This window comes from Bombina bombina, chromosome 6, assembly GCF_027579735.1.
Source record: "Bombina bombina isolate aBomBom1 chromosome 6, aBomBom1.pri, whole genome shotgun sequence".
NCBI lineage: Eukaryota > Metazoa > Chordata > Amphibia > Anura > Bombinatoridae > Bombina > Bombina bombina.
In genome coordinates this window covers 1,122,862,391-1,122,887,207 of record NC_069504.1, presented here as the reverse complement: position 1 = coordinate 1,122,887,207, position 24,817 = coordinate 1,122,862,391, and the positions used below count along the sequence as shown (strand labels likewise).

The 24,817-nt window shown below is 40.1% G+C and overlaps 1 protein-coding gene across 1 annotated transcript in view; it reads left to right on the top strand.

The window, feature by feature from the left end:
* The window catches only part of ITPR2 (inositol 1,4,5-trisphosphate receptor type 2), a 920,836-nt gene that overhangs the window by 166,570 nt on the left and 729,449 nt on the right, over nucleotides 1–24,817 (top strand). Inside the window, exons 15-17 of the mRNA XM_053719707.1 lie at nucleotides 509–638; nucleotides 14,410–14,467; nucleotides 21,705–21,870. Coding sequence (XP_053575682.1) covers nucleotides 509–638; nucleotides 14,410–14,467; nucleotides 21,705–21,870 — 354 coding nt within the window. The remainder of the gene's footprint in view (nucleotides 1–508; nucleotides 639–14,409; nucleotides 14,468–21,704; nucleotides 21,871–24,817) is intronic.

The window sequence follows — 24,817 nt, the reverse complement described above, 5'->3', positions numbered from 1 at the left end:
ACTATAGTCTGAGATACATTGTAATACATTTTTTCCACATTACTCTGATGAATAGAAAATTGTTATGGGTTATTTCACTACTGGTGCCATTGATGATGTCTTTGGTGATGTCAATAGTGATGTCATAAATATATACGGTATTTGTGCGAATATATATATATATATATATATATATATATATATATATATATATATATATATAGTGTATCTGTACAGAAATCAGCATTGCAGTAATTAGTGATTTATATTTTTATTGGTTTTACTGCATTTTAAAAAAGACAAGGCGTTTTTTCTTCTTTAGGTATAAAGCAGTACTGATCAAAGTGAAAATCTAACTGTTTACCTCTTTTCTTTCTAAGGATCTTTGAAATTTCTGATTATATTCCAATGTAAATATTTTTTTAATAAACTAATCTTGGGCTAATAGTAAAATTACAAAATAGATTTTCTTATAAAAAACATTACATTTATTGTGTGTATATTTTTATTTATTATTATTTATTTGCAGTTTATTTTGAGTGTGCGTCTGGACTACAGAATCTCATACATGCTTTCTATTTACAAAAGAGAATTTGGAGACCATGAGACAACTGTAGATAATTCCACAATATCTTCTACAGACATTCTACCTTTATCACGTAAGTAATTATGACGTTTCTTGGTATTTTTCAGTGTTGATGACCTAGCACAGTGTTGTTAGGAATCTCTGTGTAACTTGTAGAACAGTAAGCATACAAAGTTTTCACAAAAAGGTGACGATATCTCAGAAGTTTACAAATACAGTAATGTAATTCAAGTGTCCATGTTGAGGGTAATTAATTATTACTCTCAAAAATAGAAAGAAAGCAAAATGAATCCATGATTCATACAGAGAACACAATTAAAAGGCATTGTGCATTGGCAAATTTACATTTTAAATAGAATTTTTTTTGCAATATACTTCCATTAACAAAAATTCTTCCAGTAAAAGATACCACTGCCTTTTGGTGGCATACGCATATATGCTGTGAGGGCCTGTGCACCAGTCGCGTGTATTGTGACATACAAATTACTGCTGACTCTATGAGAAGGTGAGGAGTTTCAATGCTGATGCACAGCATATGTGCGTATTCCACTGGAAACCAGTAATAACTTACTAGAAGATTTATTGCTAATGAGAGTATTGTGTAAAAATGCACTTTTCAATTTTGTTTTTTTTTATCCCTTTATACAAATCTTAGCTCCAGGAGCACACACTGAGGTTCTTTTTAATTTGTTGCCTCTGAAACGTGGTATTTTATATTGTATTCAGGTCTTTTTTTGTTAAGATTTTAGGGGTATGTTGCTATCTACCAATATCACACATGCACAGATAGGGTTTGCAGGCAGTTTGTGTTCATTGTGAAATAAAAATAAACTTATTTATTTTCCAATCTATCTGCCATGATTAATTGAGGCTTTTTCATATGGATTATGTGTGTTTTTAGGTCATAAAACACACATCCAGTCCACGGATTCATCCTTTACTTGTGGGATATTCTCCTTCCCAACAGGAAGTGGCAAAGAGAGCACACAGCAGAGCTGTCCATATAGCTCCCCCTCTAGCTCCACCCCCCAGTCATTCTCTTTGCCGGCTCTAAGCAATCGGACGTGTAAAGTGAATGTGGTGTTAGAAATGTAGTTTTTATTTTCTACAAGCAAAAGTTTGTTATTTTAAATGGTGCCGGTGTGTACTATTTACTTTCTAGCAGAAATAGATGAAGATTTCTGCAGGGAGGAAGATGATTTTAGCATGTTGTAACTAAGATCCACTGCTGTTCCCACAAAGGACTGAGAAGTACAAGAAAACTTCAGTTGGGGGGAACGGTTTGCAGGTTAGGCTGCAAAAAAGTTATGTTCAATCATTTATTTCTAGACAAGACTGTGATAATGCTAGAAAAGACTGATAATATCCCCATGAGGGAAGGGTAAGCTGTATTCAGAGACTAAGTATGGAATTGCAAGCTTACATAACAGGGCTAGTTTATGCTGGTTGACACTACTTAATGGCAAATGTTTTTTTATTGAAAAATTTCGTTTTTTGAGACACTTTGAAGGTTCCTTTGGGTTTCTTTCAGGGGTTGTTACCCACATGGCTATTATTAAAACACTTAGGAGTGTTTCTTTAGGCCTCATAGCACCGGAGTAAGGTGGGAGGGGCCTAATTTCGCGCCTCAGATGCGCAGTTATATTTGACTAGAAGTCCAGGCTTTTTCACATGGAGGGTCCTGCTGCAGTTTGAGGGCCTATAAGAAGCTTTTCCCCCACAAATCTGGTTCCTAAGGGCAGGTAGGGCCACAGCAGAGCTGTGGCAAGGTGCTGATGTTGTTTTAACCGGTTGTTGGCTTACTGTCGATCCGGTTTGGGCATTAAGAGGTTAATCGTTTTTATTGCTAGTGGTGCAATCTTACTAATGCTTTAGGTACATACTGTAAAAATGTCGAAAAGTTTGCTGCATTTTTCACTGTTTTGCAAAATTGTGTGCCTTTTTTTATCTCTTAAAGGCACAGTAACGTTTTTTTCAAAGTGCTTTTTTACTTGATTAAAGTGATTTCTAAAGCCTGTTTGTATTACTACTAGTCTGTTAAACATGTCTGACACCAAGTAAAATCCTTGTTCAATGTGTTTAGAAGCCATGGTGGAACCCTCTCTCAGAATGTGTCCCACTTGTACTGATATGTCTATACATTTTAAAGAACATATTGTCGCACTTAAAAATGTGGCCCAAGATGATTCTCAGGCAGAAGGTAATGAGGTTAGCCCGTTAACCTCTCCCCAAGTGTCACAACCAGTTACGCCCGCTCAAGCAACGCCTAGCACCTCTAGTGCGTCTAACTCTTTTACCTTGCAAGACTTGGCGGCAGTTATGGATAATACCCTCTCAGTGTTTTTATCTACACTGCCCATGTTACCTGCAAAGCGTGATAGCTCTGTTTTAAGAACAGATTCTGAGCATTCTGACGCTTTAGTAGCCGTATCCGATATACACTCACAACGCTCTGAAATGGGGGCGAGGGATGTGCTGTCTGAGGGAGAAATTTCCGATTCGGGAAAGGTTGCTCCTCAGACAGACTCAGATACGTTGGCTTTTAAATTTAAACTAGAACACCTCCGCTTATTGCTCAGGGAGGTATTAGTTACTCTGGATGACTGCGACCCTTTGGTGGTTCCAGAGAAATTGTGTAAAATGGACAAGTACCTAGAAGTTCCCATTTACACTGATGTGTTCCCGGTCCCTAAGAGGATTGCGGATATCGTTACTAGGGAGTGGGATAGACCAGGAAGAGTTCCCTTCCTAGGAACCCTAATAGACTCGGTAGAAATGAAAATATTTCTGACGGAGGTCAGAAAGTTAAAACTCTTAACTACCTGCCAAGCTCTTCATTCCATTCCTCGGCCATCTGTAGCTCAGTGCATGGAGACAATCGGACTAATGGTAGCGGCAATGGACATAGTCCCTTTTGCACGGATACACCTCAGACCACTGCAATTATGCATGCTCAAACAGTGGAATGGGGATTATGCAGATTTGTCTCCTCAAATACAGTTGGACCAGGGGACCAGAGATTCTCTTCTCTGGTGGTTGTCTCAGGATCACCTGTCTCAGGGAATGTGTTTCCGCAGACCAGAGTGGATCATCGTAACGACTGACGCCAGTCTGTTGGGCTGGGGTACAGTCTGGGACTCCCTGAAAGCTCATGGCTTATGGTCTCGGGAAGAAGCTCTTCTCCCGATAAACATTCTGGAACTGAGGGCGATATTCAACGCGCTTCAGGCATGGCCTCAGCTAGCTGCGGCCAAATTCATAAGATTTCAGTCAGACAACATCACGACTGTAGCTTACGTCAATCATCAGAGCGGAACAAGGAGTTCTCTAGCAATGATGGAAGTAACCAAAATAATCAGATGGGCGGAGGATCACTCTTGCCATCTCTCAGCAATTCACATCCCAGGAGTAGACAACTGGGAGGCGGATTTTCTAAGTCGTCAGACTTTTCTCCCGGGGGAGTGGGAACTCCACCCGGAGGTATTTGCCCAGCTGACTCAGCTATGGGGCACTCCAGAATTGGATCTGATGGCGTCCCGTCAGAACACCAAGCTTCCTCTTTACGGGTCCAGGTCCTTGGTCCTTCAATCTGGCCTATGTTTTTCCACCGTTTCCTCTCCTCCCTCGTCTGGTTGCCAGAATCAAGCAGGAGAGGGCTTTGGTGATTCTAATAGCGCCTGCGTGGCCACGCAGGACCTGGTATGCAGACCTAGTGGACATGTCATCTGTGCCACCATGGACACTACCAATGAGGCAGTACCTTCTAATACAAGGTCCTTTCAAACATCCAAATCTAATTTCTCTGCGTCTGACTGCTTGGAGATTGAACGCCTAATTCTATCAAAGCGTGGTTTCTCTGAGTCGGTTATTGATACCCTGATTCAGGCTAGAAAGCCTGTCACCAGGAAAATCTACCATAAGATTTGGCGAAAATATCTTTTTTGGTGCGAATCCAAGGGTTACTCATGGAGTAAGGTTAGGATTCCCAGAATTTTGTCCTTTCTCCAAGACGTATTGGAGAAAGGATTATCAGCTAGTTCCTTAAAGGGACAGATATCTGTTTTGTCTATTCTTTTTCACAAACGTCTGGCAGAGGTACCAGACGTTCAAACGTTTAGCCAGGCTTTAGTCAGAATCAAGCCTGTTTATAGATCTGTGGCTCCGCCATGGAGTCTGAATTTAGTTCTTTCAGTTCTGCAGGGGGTTCTGTTTGAACCTTTACATTCCATAGATATTAAGCTTTTATCTTGGAAAGTTTTGTTTTTGGTAGCTATCTCTTCTGCTCGAAGAGTTTCAGAGTTATCTGCTCTACAGTGTGATTCACCTTACCTGGTTTTCCATGCAGATAAGGTAGTTTTGCGTACCAAACCCGGTTTTCTTCCTAAGGTTGTGTCTGATAAGAACATTAATCAGGAAATTGTTGTTCCTTCTCTGTGTCCTAATCCTTCGTCGAAGAAGGAACGTCTGTTACACAATCTTGATGTGGTTCGTGCTTTAAAGTTTTATTTACAAGCAACTAAGGATTTCAGACAAACAACTTCTTTGTTTGTTATCTATTCTGGTAAGAGGAGAGGTCAGAAGGCGACCGCTACCTCTCTTTCCTTTTGGCTGAAAAGCATCAACCGTTTGGCCTATGAGACTGCTGGCCAGCAGCCTCCTGAAACAATTTGTGCTTATTCTACCAGAGCAGCGGCTTCCACATGGGCTTTTAAAAATGAGGCTTCTGTTGAACAGATTTGTAAGGCAGCGACTTGGTCTTCGCTGCATACTTTTTCCAAATTTTACAAATTCGATACTTTTGCTTCTTCGGAGGCTATTTTTGGGAGAAAGGTTTTACAAGCAGTGGTGCCTTCCGTTTAAGGTACCTGTCTTGTTCCCTCCCTTCCATGTCCTAAAGCTTTGGTATTGGTATCCCACAAGTAAAGGATGAATCCGTGGACTGGATACACCTTACAAGAGAAAACAGAATTTATGCTTACCTGATAAATTTATTTCTCTTGTGGTGTATCCAGTCCACGGCCCGCCCTGTCATTTTAAGACAGGTGGTTTTTATTTTTAAACTACAGTCACCACTGCACCCTATGGTTTCTCCTTTTTCTTCCTAACCTTCGGTCTAATGACTGGGGGGTGGAGCTAGAGGGGGAGCTATATGGACAGCTCTGCTGTGTGCTCTCTTTGCCACTTCCTGTTGGGAAGGAGAATATCCCACAAGTAAAGGATAAATCCGTGGACTGGATACACCACAAGAGAAATAAATTTATCGGTTAAGCATAAATTCTGTTTTTTATTCACTTTTCTATAGTCTTGCGGCCGAGTGTGAAAACTTGCTGAATACAGTAACAGATTGTTTGCTGCTAATGTTTTTCAATGGTTAAACTGCCCCCACATTACTTATCTTATAACCTCTCCTGAGACCAATTAAAGGTACATGAAACCGAAATGTTTTCTCTCATGATTCAGATAGAACAACATTCCAATCTAAATCTATGATCTCATAATGTTTTCTCTTGGTATCCTTTGCTGAAAATCATACCTAGGTAAGAGCAGTAATGCACGTAGCTGCTGATTGGTGGCTGCACATATGAGTCTTGTCATTAGTTCACCTTGTTTGTTCAGCTAGCTCCCAGTAATGCTACTCATTCAACAAAGGATACCAAGAGAATGAAGCAAATTTGATAAAAGAAGTACATTGCAAAGTTGTTTAAAATGTTATGTTCTATCTGAATCATGAAAAAAAAACATTTTTGTGTTTCATGTTCCTTTAAAGACATATATATATATATATATATATATATATATATATATATATATATATATATATATATATATATACATACATACAGGGAGTGCAGAATTATTAGGCAAATTAGTATTTTGACCACATCATCCTCTTTATGCATGTTGTCTTACTCCAAGCTGTATAGGCTCGAAAGCCTACTACCAATTAAGCATATTAGGTGATGTGCATCTCTGTAATGAGAAGGGGTGTGGTCTAATGACATCAACACCCTATATCAGGTGTGCATAATTATTAGGAAACTTCCTTTCCTTTGGCAAAATGGGTCAAAAGAAGGACTTGACAGGCTCAGAAAAGTCAAAAATAGGGAGATATCTTGCAGAGGGATGCAGCACTCTTAAAATTGCAAAGCTTCTGAAGCGTGATCATCGAACAATCAAGCGTTTCATTCAAAATAGTCAACAGGGTCGCAAGAAGCGTGTGTAAAAACCAAGGCGCAAAATAACGGCCCATGAACTGAGAAAAGTCAAGCGTGCAGCTGCCAAGATGCCACTTGCCACCAGTTTGGCCATATTTCAGAGCTGCAACATCACTGGAGTGCCCAAAAGCACAAGGTGTGCAATACTCAGAGACATGGCCAAGGTAAGAAAGGCTGAAAGACGACCACCACTGAACAAGACACACAAGCTGAAACGTCAAGACTGGGCCAAGAAATATCTCAAGACTGATTTTTCTAAGGTTTTATGGACTGATGAAATGAGAGTGAGTCTTGATGGGCCAGATGGATGGGCCCGTGGCTGGATTGGTAAAGGGCAGAGAGCTCCAGTCCGACTCAGACGCCAGCAAGGTGGAGGTGGAGTACTGGTTTGGGCTGGTATCATCAAAGATGAGCTTGTGGGGCCTTTTCGGGTTGAGGATGGAGTCAAGCTCAACTCCCAGTCCTACTGCCAGTTTCTGGAAGACACCTTCTTCAAGCAGTGGTACAGGAAGAAGTCTGCATCCTTCAAGAAAAACATGATTTTCATGCAGGACAATGCTCCATCACACGCGTCCAAGTACTCCGCAGCGTGGCTGGCAAGAAAGGGTATAAAAGAAGAAAATCTAATGACATGGCCTCCTTGTTCACCTGATCTGAACCCCATTGAGAACCTGTGGTCCATCATCAAATGTGAGATTTACAAGGAGGGAAAACAGTACACCTCTCTGAACAGTGTCTAGGAGGCTGTGGTTGCTGCTGCACGCAATGTTGATGGTGAACAGATCAAAACACTGACAGAATCCATGGATGGCAGGCTTTTGAGTGTCCTTGCAAAGAAAGGTGGCTATATTGGTCACTGATTTGTTTTTGTTTTGTTTTTGAATGTCAGAAATGTATATTTGTGAATGTTGAGATGTTATATTGGTTTCACTGGTAAAAATAAATAATTGAAATGGGTATATATTTGTTTTTTGTTAAGTTGCCTAATAATTATGCACAGTAATAGTCACCTGCACACACAGATATCCCCCTAAAATAGCTATAACTAAAAACAAACTAAAAACTACTTCCAAAACTATTCAGCTTTGATATTAATTAGTTTTTTGAGTTCATTGAGAACATGGTTGTTGTTCAATAATAAAATGAATCCTCAAAAATACAACTTGCCTAATAATTCTGCACTCCCTGTATATATATATATATATATATATATATATATCTATCAGAGCTGGTCATGTGAAGCCTGTGGTTTGCACTTACAGTTCTCAGAATTGGAAAACTCCCATATTTTGTTTTTGTTTTTGTTAATTACAAGAAAATTGAGCAAAAATATATATGAAAGTGTGTTGCAAAAGTTGTTTTTACTACAGGTACAAATCACTTAATCCCCAAATCCAAAATTAATCTGAAATCCAGACTTTTTATGAATATTTTTTCCCCGCCAGTAAGTCACAATGTTCTCCGCCTGCGCCTTTTGTTTTTTAGTTCTAAAATGTAAGTGCTAGTCTATATGTAGTTATTTATTTATAACTATCACCTTTCTAATTTCAGTACTGTACAATATGTTTAGGTTGCATGTAGAAGCTGTATTATGACATAAAAATATTGTATAAATGAGTATTTAAATATTCCCAAATCCAAACCATTTCCAATTTGAAGCAGTTTGGATAAATGGTTTTGTACCTGTACTATATTTCTTCTATTCTAATGACACAGTGAGTCCACGGATCATCATCAATTACTGTTGGGAATATCACTCCTGGCCAGCAGGAGGAGGCAAAGAGCACCACAGGATACGGTTAAGTATCACTTCCCTTCCCACAACCCCCAGTCATTCTCTTTGCCTGAGTTACAAGGAGGTGGTAAAGTTTAGGTGTCTGAAAGAAATTTTCTTCAATTAAGAGTTTATTATTCTAAAGCAGAGCAGGTTTGCCCTGATCTTTTCTGGGGTTTAGCCGTAGTCCATGTCAGTCTCTTCAGTAGAGCAGTGGTGACTTTTAAGCAATTGGGAACTTGTGGGGTATAATCCCCACTGCGCCTCCCAAACAGTTATTGCTACCCTAACTTGAAAGCCTGAGTAATATTATTCAGTCTTTCTTCATTCCACAGGTCCATGTGAGGGAGGAAACCCTCTCAAACCAAGTGAGCTGTCCTGCTGCCAGGCAGATTTACATTGAGGTAAGTGCTGAATTTAATTTTCTGCAGAAGAAAGGAAATATATGGCACTTTAACAGTTAGTTCTGTTTGGGACATTAATACATTTGATCCTATTATGGGTTAATGGGATAATGTGTGGCAGTTTGTGCAGGGACTGGGGACGAGAGGAACTTTATTAATAAGGCTCAGTAGTGTTTTGTGTCCGGTGTGTTCCGGACAGGGTTCACAGAGAGGAAGGGGTTAGCTTTCTCAAATAAAAGGGTTTTTAGACAATTTTATTAAGTTTTCCTGCTTGTGAATGTGATAACCCCGTTAAGATCCTGAGTTGGTCTGCAGTGAAGAGCGGTCTCAGGTCTGACAGCAAAATTGAATTTTCTATGTCAGGGGATCGTTAGTGCGTGATGGCTCCATTTTTAAGAGGGCTACGTGTATGTGTTTGTGTCATCCTGAGCATGCATTGTGTTTAGCCTTTGAATTTTGCAACTCCACTTTTATAAGCGTTTCAGGAGACTGCGCGACGGTGCCAGTGTCCTGCTGGGGTAAGTCAATGATTCTGCAAGAATTCCTCATATTAGAGGGAATTTAGTTGATGGAGTGAAGCTCTATTCCGTACCGACTTTTGGCCACGCCTCCTTCCTTGCATTATCAGAGCGGCACCATTTCAGAGGAGCTGAGCTTATACTTCAACTCCGCCTTGTTCTCCAGAATGAGAATGGAACGGAGTTGTTGTTCTGTCTACCTCAAGTAGCTAAAGCATACGGACGCTATGTCCTAATCTAGATGCCTTCTTGTAGTATAGTAGATTCTCTCCAATTTGGATGTCTGTTAAAAAGGGCAGGCTGCTATAGCAGTATGGGTATACACTAGAACTTGTGATAGCTTGGTGGCATTGAAGGTTGTTACAGTATGCTCATCAAGCATACGGATGTTGTATATATCACTTTCTAGTTTTCTCTGTGATATAAACATAGGGTATGATGATAGGTTGATATGTTTTCCTTTGCGAATAAAGATAGAATGAGGAACATACTGCTTTACACTATTATCTGTTCCTTTGGAGATATATATTATAAATGTTCTTATTTAATTTATATATTATATTTTAAATATTATAAAATATTTTAGAATTAAGATTTTATAAAATAATGTTTTTATAGAAATAAAGTTTTTCTTTTCTGGAGTTTTTTCCTCTAAGAAGAAAGTTAGACAGTTTTAGATGTCAATGTTTTTGTGCCACCTTGTCAGTTGAACTTTTGATGGTACTGTTCGATATGAGCTTTATGTCTCCCAGGATGATGCTGTTTAGGCAATGCCACAGCTCTCTCCTTTTATGTCCCAAGCCTATTTGGCCTCCCATGCAGTGCTCTGCAGTTCCTCTAAATCTCCAGGAGGAGTATGTTTGCTTCCAGATTTTGCAGCTCAGGTATCCTCTGCGATATCTGCGGTTTTGTCTGGTTTTTCCTTTCTTTCAGGAACTATGCAAGAGGATTTGTTATATTTCAGATTGTAAAGTTTCTGCTCTATATTTTACTACACTGGTGGCTTTCCCTCTTCTGTGCTGGTGAGGAGTTTTCACTGGTAGGTTTCTGAGGGTGAATTCTCAGATTTGGACAGTTTAATTCCTTTATCTGACGCTGAAGTCATATCATTCAGATGTATGCTTGATTACCTCGTGTAGTTTTAAAGGAGGTTTTGGCTACTTGGACGACATTGATCCCTTGTCGTTGTCAACCATTGAAAGTTTTTTTTAAACTTTATCATTTCAATGATGTTCCTTCCTATGAGGTAGTGTTTCTGGACGTGCCTGGGATATTGTCACAGGAATATGAGAAGCTAGGGATACCATCTCCCTGTCTCCTGCCCTTTAAGGGATTTTCCTGTCACTAGCTCCATTATAATGCACGGTGCGCTGAGTAGAAGGAAGCTTTTCTACTATGGCTCAGAGAACTCCGATCCCTATATGGATAGCTGCTCCCTTAAGGATCCAAAGATAAGAAGTTGGAGGTTCTATTGTTCATTTAGAGCAATGTCTTGCCTTATTAGACTTATTGTGCTAGCCCGCCGGGCATTGTGGCTGACATTTTGGTCAGCTGAGAAGCCTTCCTGTAACTTAGTGGTATGGTTCAGGCTTATAGTTTTGCAGTGGCAGTTTCAATTGTTTGTTTCCTCCAAATCCACGCTTCTAGTGTTTTCTTTTTCAAGGATGAGACCTTGTTTGGACTCGGTCAGGCAGAATTATCCTCTGACTGTATGTTTTTTTTTTCTACCACACGTCAAGAGAGTAAGACTAAAGGAAAGTTTTCCTTTTTTCCTCTTTATGCATTGTCAGTCCATGTTTTTGGAGTCCAATCTAAGTTTCCCTCCCAGGGGCAGATTTCTCCTTCCGAGTATTTGCAATCCAGGTATGATGAAAGACTTTGCTTGAATTGGGTTCAGGACTTTTCTCTCTGGGGGTCATAGTTCCAGTCTGGGAACGGGATCTAGGTATTTACCTCGTTTTCTCAGGTTCTGACCTTCAATGTAGTATCCATACTCTTTTGGTTCAAGAGGGCCTGTTCAGACCGAACATAGACCTGAAGGATGTGTATTAATTGTTCCAGTGATCGGGATCTTCTCAAGTTTCTGAGTTTCGTCTTCTTAGTAGGACTTTTAGGTCCTGGGGTCGTGCAAGGGTGGTTTTCTGGACAATATAGGGTTCAGGTATCATCCTTCCTTTGAACAAACTCTCTTTCAAGAGATCTTGTCCAATCTATTTTCCCATGGAGGGGAAATTAATCTGGTGGAGAGTTCCCTTGTTCCATCTTAAAGGGTGATTTTTTTGGGGACCTTATTAGGTTCTCTATCTTGGAGAAGATTCCTAACAGAGGTCAGACAATCAAGGATTTTTCCCTCTCCGCAGTCTACTGTCCGACCATCAGCAAGCGTTACTGGTCCAGTCAATAGAACCATCTTGCTACCAGAGGTGGGAGTCTGGATCTAACTGCAGTTGATTTTTACTTCAGTTTCTTATGGTAGGAGGGAATTGGTCTGATGATTCAGTGGACATCATTCCTTGTTGTTATTTTCATAAGAGGAGATCATTCGGATCGGTCTCAGAGGATAGATCTAGATCAGTCGACAAGAGACTTTCTCCCGTAGTGAGTTTCAGGAGTATCTGTCTCAGGGCGCGTGTTTCTGGAGACATTCCTGGGTGATGTGACCATGGACACCAACCTGCTGGGCTGGGAATCAGTCTGGTGTTTGCTTTTAGGTGCAGGGAGGATGCACTCTCCTTATCATATTGGATTGGAGAGCGATTTACAATGCTCTGAATTGGTCTTAGTCGTCCTTGGTTTGGTTCCAGTCGTACAATATCACCTCCATGGCTTTCATTATTCACCAGGAAGGAACTAGGAGTTCCTTAGTCATGTAGGAGGTGACTGGGATTGTTCAGTGGGCGGAATCCTACTATTGCTGTCTGTCATGAACTGTAAGTTATTTCATCCTGGGGAGTGGTAACTCCTTTTCGGAGGTGTTCTCCAGTTCATCCCTCAAAAGGGGGATGCCGAAGTTGGATTTGATGGCGACTCAGCTAAATGCCAAGCTTCTAAGGTACGGTTCTAGGTCAAGGGATCCTCAGGCCCCTCTGATAGATGCTTTGGCGTTCCTTTGGGATTTCGGACTGACTTACCTGGTTCATCCGTTTGCTCTCCTTCTACGAGTCATCGCTCGTATCACACAGTAGGGAGTGTCAGTGATTCTAATAGCCCCTGCATGGCCTCGAAGGATGTGTTCAGATCTAGTGGAGATGTCGTCTCTCCCACCTTGGAGACTGCCTCTAAGGAAGGACCTTCTGAAATAGGGTCTCTTCCTTCATCAAAATCTGGTTTCTCTAAAAGCTGACTGCTTGGAGATTGAAGGCTTAGTTCTGTCTAAGCATGGTTTTTCTGAAGTCGGTCATTGAGACCATGGTTCGGGCTCACAGACCATTTTTTAGGAGGATTCTCATAAATATCTTTTTTGGTGTGAATCCATGGGTGTCTCCTGGAGTAGAATCTGGATTCCTTGAATTTTTTCCTTTCTCCAGGATGGCCTGGAGAAGGGTTTGTCAGCAAGTATCCTGAAGTTTTGTTGCATTGTCTATTTTCATTCCAGTTGGGCAATTTTCTTATCTGGCTCTGGTCAGTATCAGGCCTGTGTTTAAGTCGGTTACTCCTTCTTGGGGTCTTAACCGGGTTCTTAAAGTTTTGCAGCAAGCTCCGTTTGAACCAATGCATTCTATAGATTTCTTGGAAGGTTTATTTCTTGTTGCTCTGAGAGTATCAGAACTCTCAGCTCTGCAGTATGATTCCCCTTATCTTATCTTATCTTTCATGATGATAATGTGGGGTTTCGTACGTAAGTTTTCCTTCCTAAAAGATGTTTCGGACAGGAATTTTAATCAGGAAATGATTGTTCTTCTCTATGTCCCCTTCCATCTTCTCATAAGGATCGTTTTGTTACACAACCTGGATGTTGTCCGTGCTTGGCAATTCTTCTTACAGGCGACTAAGTTATTTTGCTGGTATTCTGTCTTGTTTGTTTGTTTCTCTGGGAAACACAAGGGTCAGAAAGCTACAGATTCTTCTTTTTTTCTCTGGTTGAGAAGTATACTTTGGTTGTTTTATGAGACTGCTGGACAGAGAGAATTACAGCTCATTCTACGAGGGCTGTCTCCTCTTCCTGGGCTTCCACAAATGAAGCTTCTGTGGCACAATTTTGCAGGCTGCAACTTGCTCTTCTCTGCATACTTTTCCAAATGTAATACTTTTGCCTCGGCTTAGGTTTCTTTGGGAGAAAGATTTTGCAAGCAGTGGTGCCTTCTGTTTAGGTTACCTGTCTTGCCCTCCCTTATCATCTGTGTCCTCTAGCTTGTGTATTGATTCCCAACAGTAATTGATGATGATCTGTGGACTCACCGTGTCATTAGAAAGAAAACAAAATTTATGCTTACCTGATACATTTATTTATTTCTTGACACGGTGAGTCCATGGCCCTCCCTGTTTTTCAGTCAGTTTGTTTATATAAACTTTAGGCACCTCTGCACCTTGTGTTGTTTCCTTTCTCTCCTTTTCCTTCGGTCGAATGACTGGGGGTTGTGGGAAGGGAAGTGATACTTAACAGTTTCCTGTGGTGCTCTTTGCTTCCTCCTGCTGGCCAGGAGTGATATTCCCAACAGTAATTGATGATGATCCGTGGACTCACCGTGTCAAGAAATAAATACATTTATCAGGTAAGAATACATTTTGTTTTATATGTATTTACGTTACAGATTTTTTTGACATATCTGCCTACCTATTAAGTTCTGTTTTATTAGCTAGATATTTTTACAGTGCATTTTCTTGTTTAGTGTCACACAGCAGCCGCTTTGAGATGCGTCTCACGTTAGACAGTTTTTACATAAAGCTTGGCCTAGTTTTCTTTGGTACCAATGTACAAATTGTATTTTCCCAGCTGCTGTTCCTGATATTGATGAAATTGCAGCACAGGCTGAGACCATGTTTGCCGGAAGGTAAGTTTATTGCAAGATGATAAAACATTCTGTGACTTACGGAACCACCACTTAAACGGTTTGTGAGTAAATGCATTATGGGTATTCCCCCGTGTGACCACTGGTCTGATTGTTGTGACTGAGCCTGTTACACCAGGGCACTGGTACATTGTAGTTTAACAAATGGGGTGTATAGTGTTAATATGCCATTGTGATCAACATGATAATTCTTATATCTAATGGCACAGTGGTGAGTTAACCCTTGAAGACCGTGATTTGAGGCTGTCTCTGCCTGAGCAATATCAGATGCTTCTTAAAGGACATGAAGCCCAAACATTTTATTTTTTCCCCTCAGATAGATTGTGCACTTGTAAACTGCTTTCCAGTTAAATTTTATTATCTAATTTGCTTCATTCTCTTGGTATCCTTTGTTGAAGGAACAGTAATGCACTACTGGGAGCTAGCTAAAAGCCAATGACAAGAGGCATATATTGCAGCCACCAATTAGCAGCTTCTGAACCTACCTAGGTATATACTTTTCAAAAAAGGATACAAAAAAAATGACGTGCTCTATCTGAATCATGAAAGGGAAAATAGTCATTTTTTTATATGCGGGATATATATCAGCAACTTAAGGGGCAATACAGTAAAACATATCTGATGATTCAGATACAGCGTGTCATTTAAAATAACTTGTTACTTCTGGTACCAAATGTACTGTGTTCTCTTGGTATCCTTTTTTAAGAGGAAATCTAGGTAGGTTTATAGGCTTGTGCACAGGCTTTCAGCACTCTATGACAGCAATGTTTGCAACAATGTATGACATTATTTCAAACCTTGTTGCCACGTGCATGCTCATAGAGTGCTAAAGACACGTGCATGCTCATAGAGTGCTAAAGACGCGTGCATGCTCATAGAGTGCTAAAGACACGTGCATGCTCATAGAGTGCTAAAGACGCGTGCATGCTCATAGAGTGCTAAAGACACGTGCATGCTCATGTGCTGTTATGAGCCTAACTGGGATTATTCTTCAGCAAAGTATACAAAGTAAATGAAGTTTGCCAATAGCAATTGGGAATCTTTTTAACATTGCAGTCTCTCTTTTAATCATGAAGTTTAATTGTTCACTTTACTGCCCCTTTAAGCACCGCTCTGCAAATGTAAAAGCATTTCAATCCGTCATTTTGTGAGCAAATAGTTTATTCTTTTCTAATCCTGGGACATGCTCTTTAAAAAATGGTTTCATTAGATCCTCTCAGATGGCCGATTAGGGACAAGTATTAATAAGCGCTTGTACTGATCAAGCTGTCACTGTGTAGCATGTTGCAGGGTAAGTTTTTAATCATCTAGGATGCACTTCAGGCTCAGTGTGAAAAACTTCCCCGCAGTTTTCAGGAATAAAAAACACAAAAAGCAGACAAAAGTGCATTACTTTAATCACCTTTTAGCAACTGATATCCTAAAGCCATAACCTTTTATTGAGGGCAGGTTTGTATATTACTATACTATATCTAGTCAAAATCAAACTTTCATGATTCAGATAGGGTATGCAGTTTTAAACAACTTCCCAATTTACTTTTTTCATCAAATTTGCTTTGTACTCTTGGTTTTCTTTGTTGAAAGTTAAACCTAGGTAGGCTTATATCCTAATTTCTAAGCCCTTGAAGGCCACCTCTTATTTCAGGGCATTTTGACAGTTTTTTACAGATAGAGGGTGTTAGTTCATGTGTGCCATATAGATAACATTGTGCTCACTCTGTTGAGTTGTTTATGAGTCATCACTGATTGACTAAAATGCAAGTCTGTCAAAAGCACTGAGATAAGGGGGCAGTCTGCAGAGGCTTAGACACAAGGTAAGAAATATATTAATATAACAGTGTTGGTTATGCCAAACTGGGCAATGGGTAATAAAGGGATTATCTATATTTTAAAACCATAACAATTCTGGAGTAGACTGTCCCTTTAAGTAACTTGTGAGGTAGCCTGTGATTGGCTGCAATTGACAGAGCCTACATAATCATGGTCGCTGTGCTATTAATTATATTTTTTGCATTTCCTTGTTCTTGCAAATAATCAGGGGGCATGAAAGTTAAAACTCATAAACAATAATCAGTAAGAAGTTGACAAAGTCATCTGTGTTTAGCTGTTTTGTAGTTTAAACACTGAATTCCATTCTTTTTGTTGGTTTATTTCTTCTCTCTTCTTATTGATTGTAAGCTCTTCAGTCTAAGACTCTCTACTAACCACTGGCTACTTGTTGCATTTAACTGTGCACAATACTTGGTCTTTATTATTATTGTTACATACCAGACAAGCATCCTGCAAAGGGGTCTGCATTTATAAACTCGTAAGAAGTACAAACTTTTTAAATAATTATCATTTGTTAGCAGCAGAAAATGGCTACCAAGCTCCGCCCACAGCTTTCTTCTTGTACAGTTAGCTGTTCTCTTGTATGACAGTTTAGCAGTGCACATTTAATATGTTTCAGTTAGCTGTTCTCTAGTATGACAGTTTAGCAGTGCACATTTATTATGTTTCAGTTAGCTGTTCTCTTGTATGACAGTTTAGCAGTGCACATTTAATATGTTTCAGTTAGCTGTTCTCTTGTATGACAGTTTAGCAGTGCACATTTAATATGTTTCAGTTAGCTGTTCTCTTGTATGACAGTTTAGCAGTGCACATTTAATATGTTTCAGTTAGCTGTTCTCTTGTATGACAGTTTAGCAGTGCACATTTAATATGTTTCAGTTAGCTGTTCTCTTGTATGACAGTTTAGCAGTGCACATTTAATATGTTTGTTAGCTGTTCTCTTGTATGACAGTTTAGCAGTGCACATTTAATATGTTTCAGTTAGCTGTTCTCTTGTATGACAGTTTAGCGGTGCACATTTAATATGTTTCAGTTAGCTGTTCTCTTGTATGACCGTTTAACAGTGCATGTTTAATATGTTTCAGTTAGCTGTTCTCTTGTATGACAGTTTAGCAGTGCACATTTAATATGTTTCAGTTAGCTGTTCTCTTGTGTGACAGTTTAGCGGTGCACATTTAATATGTTTCAGTTAGCTGTTCTCTAGTATGACAGATTAGCAGTGCACATTTAATATGTTTGTTAGCTGTTCTCTTGTATGACAGTTTAGCAGTGCACATTTAATATGTTTCAGTTAGCTGTTCTCTTGTATGACCGTTTAGCAGTGCACATTTAATATGTTTCAGTTAGCTGTTCTCTTGTATGACAGTTTAGCGGTGCACATTTAATATGTTTCAGTTAGCTGTTCTCTTGTATGACAGTTTAGCAGTGCACATTTAATATGTTTCAGTTAGCTGTTCTCTTGTGTGACAGTTTAACAGTGCACATTTAATATGTTTCAGTTAGCTGTTCTCTTGTGTGACAGTTTAGCAGTGCACATTTAATATGTTTCAGTTAGCTGTTCTCTTGTATGACAGTTTAGCAGTGCACATTTAATATGTTTCAGTTAGCTGTTCTCTTGTGTGACAGTTTAGCAGTGCACATTTAATATGTTTCAGTTAGCTGTTCTCTTGTATGACAGTTTAACAGTGCACATTTAATATGTTTGTTAGCTGTTCTCTTGTATGACAGTTTAGCAGTGCACGTTTAATATGTTTCAGTTAGCTGTTCTCTTGTATGACAGTTTAGCGGTGCACATTTAATACGTTTCAGTTAGCTGTTCTCTTGTATGACAGTTTAGCAGTGCACATTTAATATGTTTCAGTTAGCTGTTCTCTTGTATGACAGTTTAGCAGTGCACATTTAATATGTTTCAGTTAGCTGTTCTCTTGTGTGACAGTTTAGCAGTGCACATTTAATATGTTTCAGTTAGCTGTTCTTTAGTATGACAGTTTAGCGGTGCACATTTAATATGTTTCAGTTAGCTGTTCTCTTGTATGACAGTTTAGCAGTGCACATTTAATATGTTTGTTAGCTGTTCTCTTGTATGACAGTTTAGCAGTGCACATTTAATATGTTTCAGCTAGCTGTTCTCTTGTATGACAGTTTAGCAGTGCACATTTAATATGTTTCAGTTAGCTGTTCTCTTGTGTGACAGTTTAGCGATGCATATTTAATATGTTTCAGTTAGCTGTTCTCTTGTATGACAGTTTAGCAGTGCACATTTAATATGTTTCAGTTAGCTGTTCTCTTGTATGACAGTTTAGCAGTGCACATTTAATATGTTTCAGTTAGCTGTTCTCTTGTGTCACAGTTTAGCGGTGCACATTTAATATGTTTCAGTTAGCTGTTCTATTGTATGACAGTTTAGCAGTGCACATTTAATATGTTTGTTAGCCGTTCTCTTGTATGACAGTTTAGCAGTGCACATTTAATATGTTTGTTAGCCGTTCTCTTGTATGACAGTTTAGCAGTGCACATTTAATATGTTTCAGTTAGCTGTTCTCTTGTATGACAGTTTAGCAGTGCACATTTAATATGTTTCAGTTAGCCGTTCTCTTGTATGACAGTTTAGCAGTGCACATTTAATATGTTTCAGTTAGCTGTTCTCTTGTATGACAGTTTAGCAGTGCACATTTAATATGTTTCTGTTAGCTGTTCACTTGTATGACAGTTTAGCAGTGCACATTTAATATGTTTCAGTTAGCTGTTCTCTTGTATGACAGTTTAGCAGTGCACATTTAATATGTTTCTGTTAGCTGTTCTCTTGTATGACAGTTTAGCGGTGCACATTTAATATGTTTGTTAGCTGTTCTCTTGTATGACAGTTTAGCAGTGCACATTTAATATGTTTCAGTTAGCTGTTCTCTAGCATGACAGTTTAGCAGTGCACATTTAATATGTTTCAGTTAGCTGTTCTCTTGTGTCACAGTTTAGCGGTGCACATTTAATATGTTTCAGTTAGCTGTTCTATTGTATGACAGTTTAGCAGTGCACATTTAATATGTTTGTTAGCCGTTCTCTTGTATGACAGTTTAGCAGTGCACATTTAATATGTTTGTTAGCCGTTCTCTTGTATGACAGTTTAGCAGTGCACATTTAATATGTTTCAGTTAGCTGTTCTCTTGTATGACAGTTTAGCAGTGCACATTTAATATGTTTCAGTTAGCCGTTCTCTTGTATGACAGTTTAGCAGTGCACATTTAATATGTTTCAGTTAGCTGTTCTCTTGTATGACAGTTTAGCGGTGCACATTTAATATGTTTCAGTTAGCTGTTCTCTTGTATGACAGTTTAGCAGTGCACATTTAATATGTTTCAGTTAGCTGTTCTCTTGTATGACAGTTTAGCAGTGCACATTTAATATGTTTCAGTTAGCTGTTCTCTTGTATGACAGTTTAGCAGTGCACATTTAATATGTTTCAGTTAGCTGTTCTCTTGTATGACAGTTTAGCAGTGCACATTTAATATGTTTGTTAGCCGTTCTCTTGTATGACAGTTTAGCAGTGCACATTTAATATGTTTGTTAGCCGTTCTCTTGTATGACAGTTTAGCGGTGCATATTTAATATGTTTCAGTTAGCTGTTCTCTTGTATGACAGTTTAGCAGTGCACATTTAATATGTTTCAGTTAGCTGTTCTATTGTATGACAGTTTAGCAGTGCACATTTAATATGTTTGTTAGCCGTTCTCTTGTATGACAGTTTAGCAGTGCACATTTAATATGTTTCAGTTAGCTGTTCTCTTGTATGACAGTTTAGCAGTGCACATTTAATATGTTTCAGTTAGCTGTTCTCTTGTATGACAGTTTAGCGGTGCACATTTAATATGTTTCAGTTAGCTGTTCTATTGTATGACAGTTTAGCGGTGCACATTTAATATGTTTCAGTTAGCTGTTCTCTTGTATGACAGTTTAGCAGTGCACATTTAATATGTTTCAGTTAGCTGTTCTCTAGTATGACAGTTTAGCGGTGCACATTTAATATGTTTCAGTTAGCTGTTCTCTTGTAAGACAGTTTAGCAGTGCACATTTAATATGTTTCAGTTAGCTGTTCTCTTGTAAGACAGTTTAGCAGTGCACATTTAATATGTTTCAGTTAGCTGTTCTCTTGTATGACAGTTTAGCGGTGCACATTTAATATGTTTCAGTTAGCTGTTCTCTTGTATGACAGTTTAGCAGTGCACATTTAATATGTTTCAGTTAGCTGTTCTCTTGTATGACAGTTTAGCGGTGCACATTTAATATGTTTCAGTTAGCTGTTCTATTGTATGACAGTTTAGCGGTGCACATTTAATATGTTTCAGTTAGCTGTTCTCTTGTATGACAGTTTAGCAGTGCACATTTAATATGTTTCAGTTAGCTGTTCTCTAGTATGACAGTTTAGCGGTGCACATTTAATATGTTTCAGTTAGCTGTTCTCTTGTATGACAGTTTAGCAGTGCACATTTAATATGTTTCAGTTAGCTGTTCTCTTGTAAGACAGTTTAGCAGTGCACATTTAATATGTTTGTTAGCTGTTCTCTTGTATGACAGTTTAGCAGTGCACATTTAATATGTTTCAGTTAGCTGTTCTCTTGTATGACAGTTTAGCAGTGCACATTTAATATGTTTGTTAGCTGTTCTCTTGTAAGACAGTTTAGCAGTGCACATTTAATATGTTTGTTAGCTGTTCTCTTGTATGACAGTTTAGCGGTGCACATTTAATATGTTTCAGTTAGCTGTTCTCTTGTATGACAGTTTAGCAGTGCACATTTAATATGTTTCAGTTAGCTGTTCTCTTGTATGACAGTTTAGCAGTGCACATTTAATATGTTTGTTAGCTGTTCTCTTGTAAGACAGTTTAGCAGTGCACATTTAATATGTTTGTTAGCTGTTCTCTTGTAAGACAGTTTAGCAGTGCACATTTAATATGTTTGTTAGCTGTTCTCTTGTAAGACAGTTTAGCGGTGCACATTTAATATGTTTGTTAGCTGTTCTCTTGTAAGACAGTTTAGCGGTGCACATTTAATATGTTTGTTAGCTGTTCTCTTGTAAGACAGTTTAGCAGTGCACATTTAATATGTTTCATTTAGCTATTTCAAACTGCACATGCACAAATCAGTGTGTGCACGTAGGAAAACTTATTCACTGGCAGATTGTGATTGGAGAAACTTAACATACCAAAATATGCAGGACATTTTTGGCTCCTAACAAACAAATATTTAAATGTTTCATTTACTTCTTACAAGCTTATAGATGTGGGACTATTTGCAGGATGTATTGGATCTAGACTGTCCCTTTAAATCTGCTCTTTGTTCCCCCAGAAGATGCACTCCGTTATGTGAGAGAGAACATAATTGTACATTTTCTTTTAGTAAAGAGAAGAACCCTGTAGAGCTGGATGATGAGGGTGGCAGGACGTTCCTGCGGGTTCTTATTCACCTCATTATGCACGATTACCCTCCGCTGCTGTCCGGCGCTCTGCAGTTGCTTTTTAAACATTTCAGCCAAAGAGCTGAAGTTCTCCAGGCCTTTAAACAGGTAGAATATGAGATGTACTTGCTTCACGTATTGCTCTTCCCTGTAGCTTAATTACAGAGACCGTGTCTTCACACCCTATACTGTGTCTTCACTCACTATACCGGGTCTTCACACCCTATACCGTGTCTTCACACCCTATACCGTGTCTTCACTCACTATACTATGTCTTCACTCACTATACCGTGTCTTCACTCACTATACCGTGTCTTCAAACCCTATACCGTGTCTTCACACCCTATACCATGTCTTCACTCACTATACCATGTCTTCACTCACTATACCATGTCTTCACTCACTATACCGTGTCTTCACTCACTATACCGGGTCTTCACACCCTATACCGTGTCTTCACTCACTATACTGTGTCTTCAAACCCTATACCGTGTCTTCACACCCTATACCGTGTCTTCACTCCCTATACCTTGTCTTCACACCCTATACCGTGTCTTCACACACTATACCGTGTCTTCACTCACTATACCGGGTCTTCACTCACTATACCGTGTCTTCACACCCTATACGTGTCTTCACACCCTATACCGTGTCTTCACTCACTATACCATGTCTTCACACCCTATACCGTGTCTTCACTCGCTATACCATGTCTTCACTCACTATACCATGTCTTCACTCACTATACCATGTCTTCACTACCTATACCGTGTCTTCACTTCCTATACCGTGTCTTCACTCCCTATACCGTGTACTCACTATACTATGTCTCCACTCACTATACTATGTCTCCTCTCGCTATACTGGGTCTTCACTCGCTATACTGGGTCTTCACTCACTATACTGGGTCTTCACTCACTATGCTGGGTCTTCACTCACTATACTGGGTCTTCACTTGCTATAGTGGGTCTTCACTCGCTATACCGGGTCTTCACTCGCTATGCCGGGTCTTCACTCGCTATACTGGGTCTTCACTCGCTATACCGGGTCTTCACTCCCTATACCGTGTATTCACACCCTGTACCGTGTCTTCACACCCTGTACCGTGTCTTCACTCCCTATACCGTGTCTTCACTCCCTATACCGTGTCTTCACTCCCTATACCGTGTCTTCACTCCCTATACAGTGTCTTCACTCCCTATACCGTGTCTTCACACCCTATACCGCGTCTTCACACCCTATACCGCGTCTTCACACCCTATACCGTGTCTTCACACCCTATACCGTGTATTCACTCCCTCTACCGTGTCTTCACTCCCTATATCATGTCTTCACTCACTATACCGTGTCTTCACTCACTATACCGTGTCTTCACACCCTATGCCCTGTCTTCACACCCTATACCGTGTCTTCACTCACTATACCTTGTCTTCATTCGCTATACCTTGTCTTCTCACCCTATACCGTGTCTTCACTCGCTATACCGTGTCTTCACTCGATATACCGTGTACTCACTCACTATACTATGTCTCCTCTCACTATACTATGTCTCCACTCACTATACTATGTCTCCTCTCGCTATACTGGGTCTTCACTCACTATACTGGGTCTTCACTCGCTATACTGGGTCTTCACTCGCTATACCGTGTCTTCACTCACTATACCGTGTCTTCACACCCTATACCGTGTCTTCACACCCTATACCATGTCTTCACTCACTATACCGTTTCTTCACTCATTATACCGGGTCTTCACACCCTATACTGTATCTTCACTCACTTTACTGTGTCTTCACACCCTATACCGTGTCTTCACTCCCTATACCGTGTCTTCACACCCTATACCGTGTCTTCACTCACTATACCGGGTCTTCACTCACTATACCGTGTCTTCACACACTATACAGTGTCTTCACTCACTATACCATGTCTTCACACCCTATACCGTGTCTTCACTCCCTATACCGTGTCTTCACTCCCTATACCGTGTCTTCACTCCCTATACCGTGTCTTCACTCCCTATACCGTGTCTTCACTCCCTATACCATGTCTTCACTCCCTATACCGTGTCTTCACTCCCTATGCCGTGTACTCACTCACTATACTATGTCTCCTCTCACTCTACTATGTCTCCACTCACTATACTATGTCTCCTCTCGCTATACTGGGTCTTCACTCGCTTTACTGGGTCTTCACTCGCTATACTGGGTCTACACTCGCTATAGTGGGTCTTCACTCGCTATAACGGGTCTTCACTCGCTATACCGGGTCTTCACTCGCTATGCCGTGTCTTCACTCCCTATACCGTGTCTTCACACCCTGTACGTGTCTTCACACCCTATACTGTGTCTTCACTCACTATACCATGTCTTCACGTGCTATACCGTGTCTTCACTCACTATACCATGTCTTCACTCACTATACCGTGTCTTCACTCACTATACCGTGTCTTCACACCCTATGCCGTGTCTTCACACCCTATACCGTGTCTTCACACCCTATACCGTGTCTTCACACCCTGTACCGTGTCTTCACACCCTGTACCGTGTCTTCACACCCTATACCGTGTCTTCACACCCTGTACCGTGTCTTCACACCCTATACCGTGTCTTCACTCCCTATACCGTGTCTTCACTCACTATACCGTGTCTTCACACCCTGTACCGTGTCTTCACACCCTATACCGTGTCTTCACTCCCTATACCATGTCTTCACTCGCTATACCGCGTCTTCACACTCTGTACCGTGTCTTCACACCCTATACCATGTCTTCACACCTTATACCGTGTCTTCACACCCTATACCTTGTCTTCACACCCTGTACCGTGTCTTCACACCCTATACCGTGTGTTCACTCACTATACCGTGTCTTCACTCACTATACCATGTCTTCACTCACTATAACGTGTCTTCACACCCTATACCGGGTCTTCACACCCTATACCGGGTCTTCACACCATATACCGTGTCTTCACTCGCTATACCGTGTCTTCACTCGCTATTCCGTGTCTTCACTCGCTATACCGTGTCTTCACTCGCTATACCGTGTCTTCACT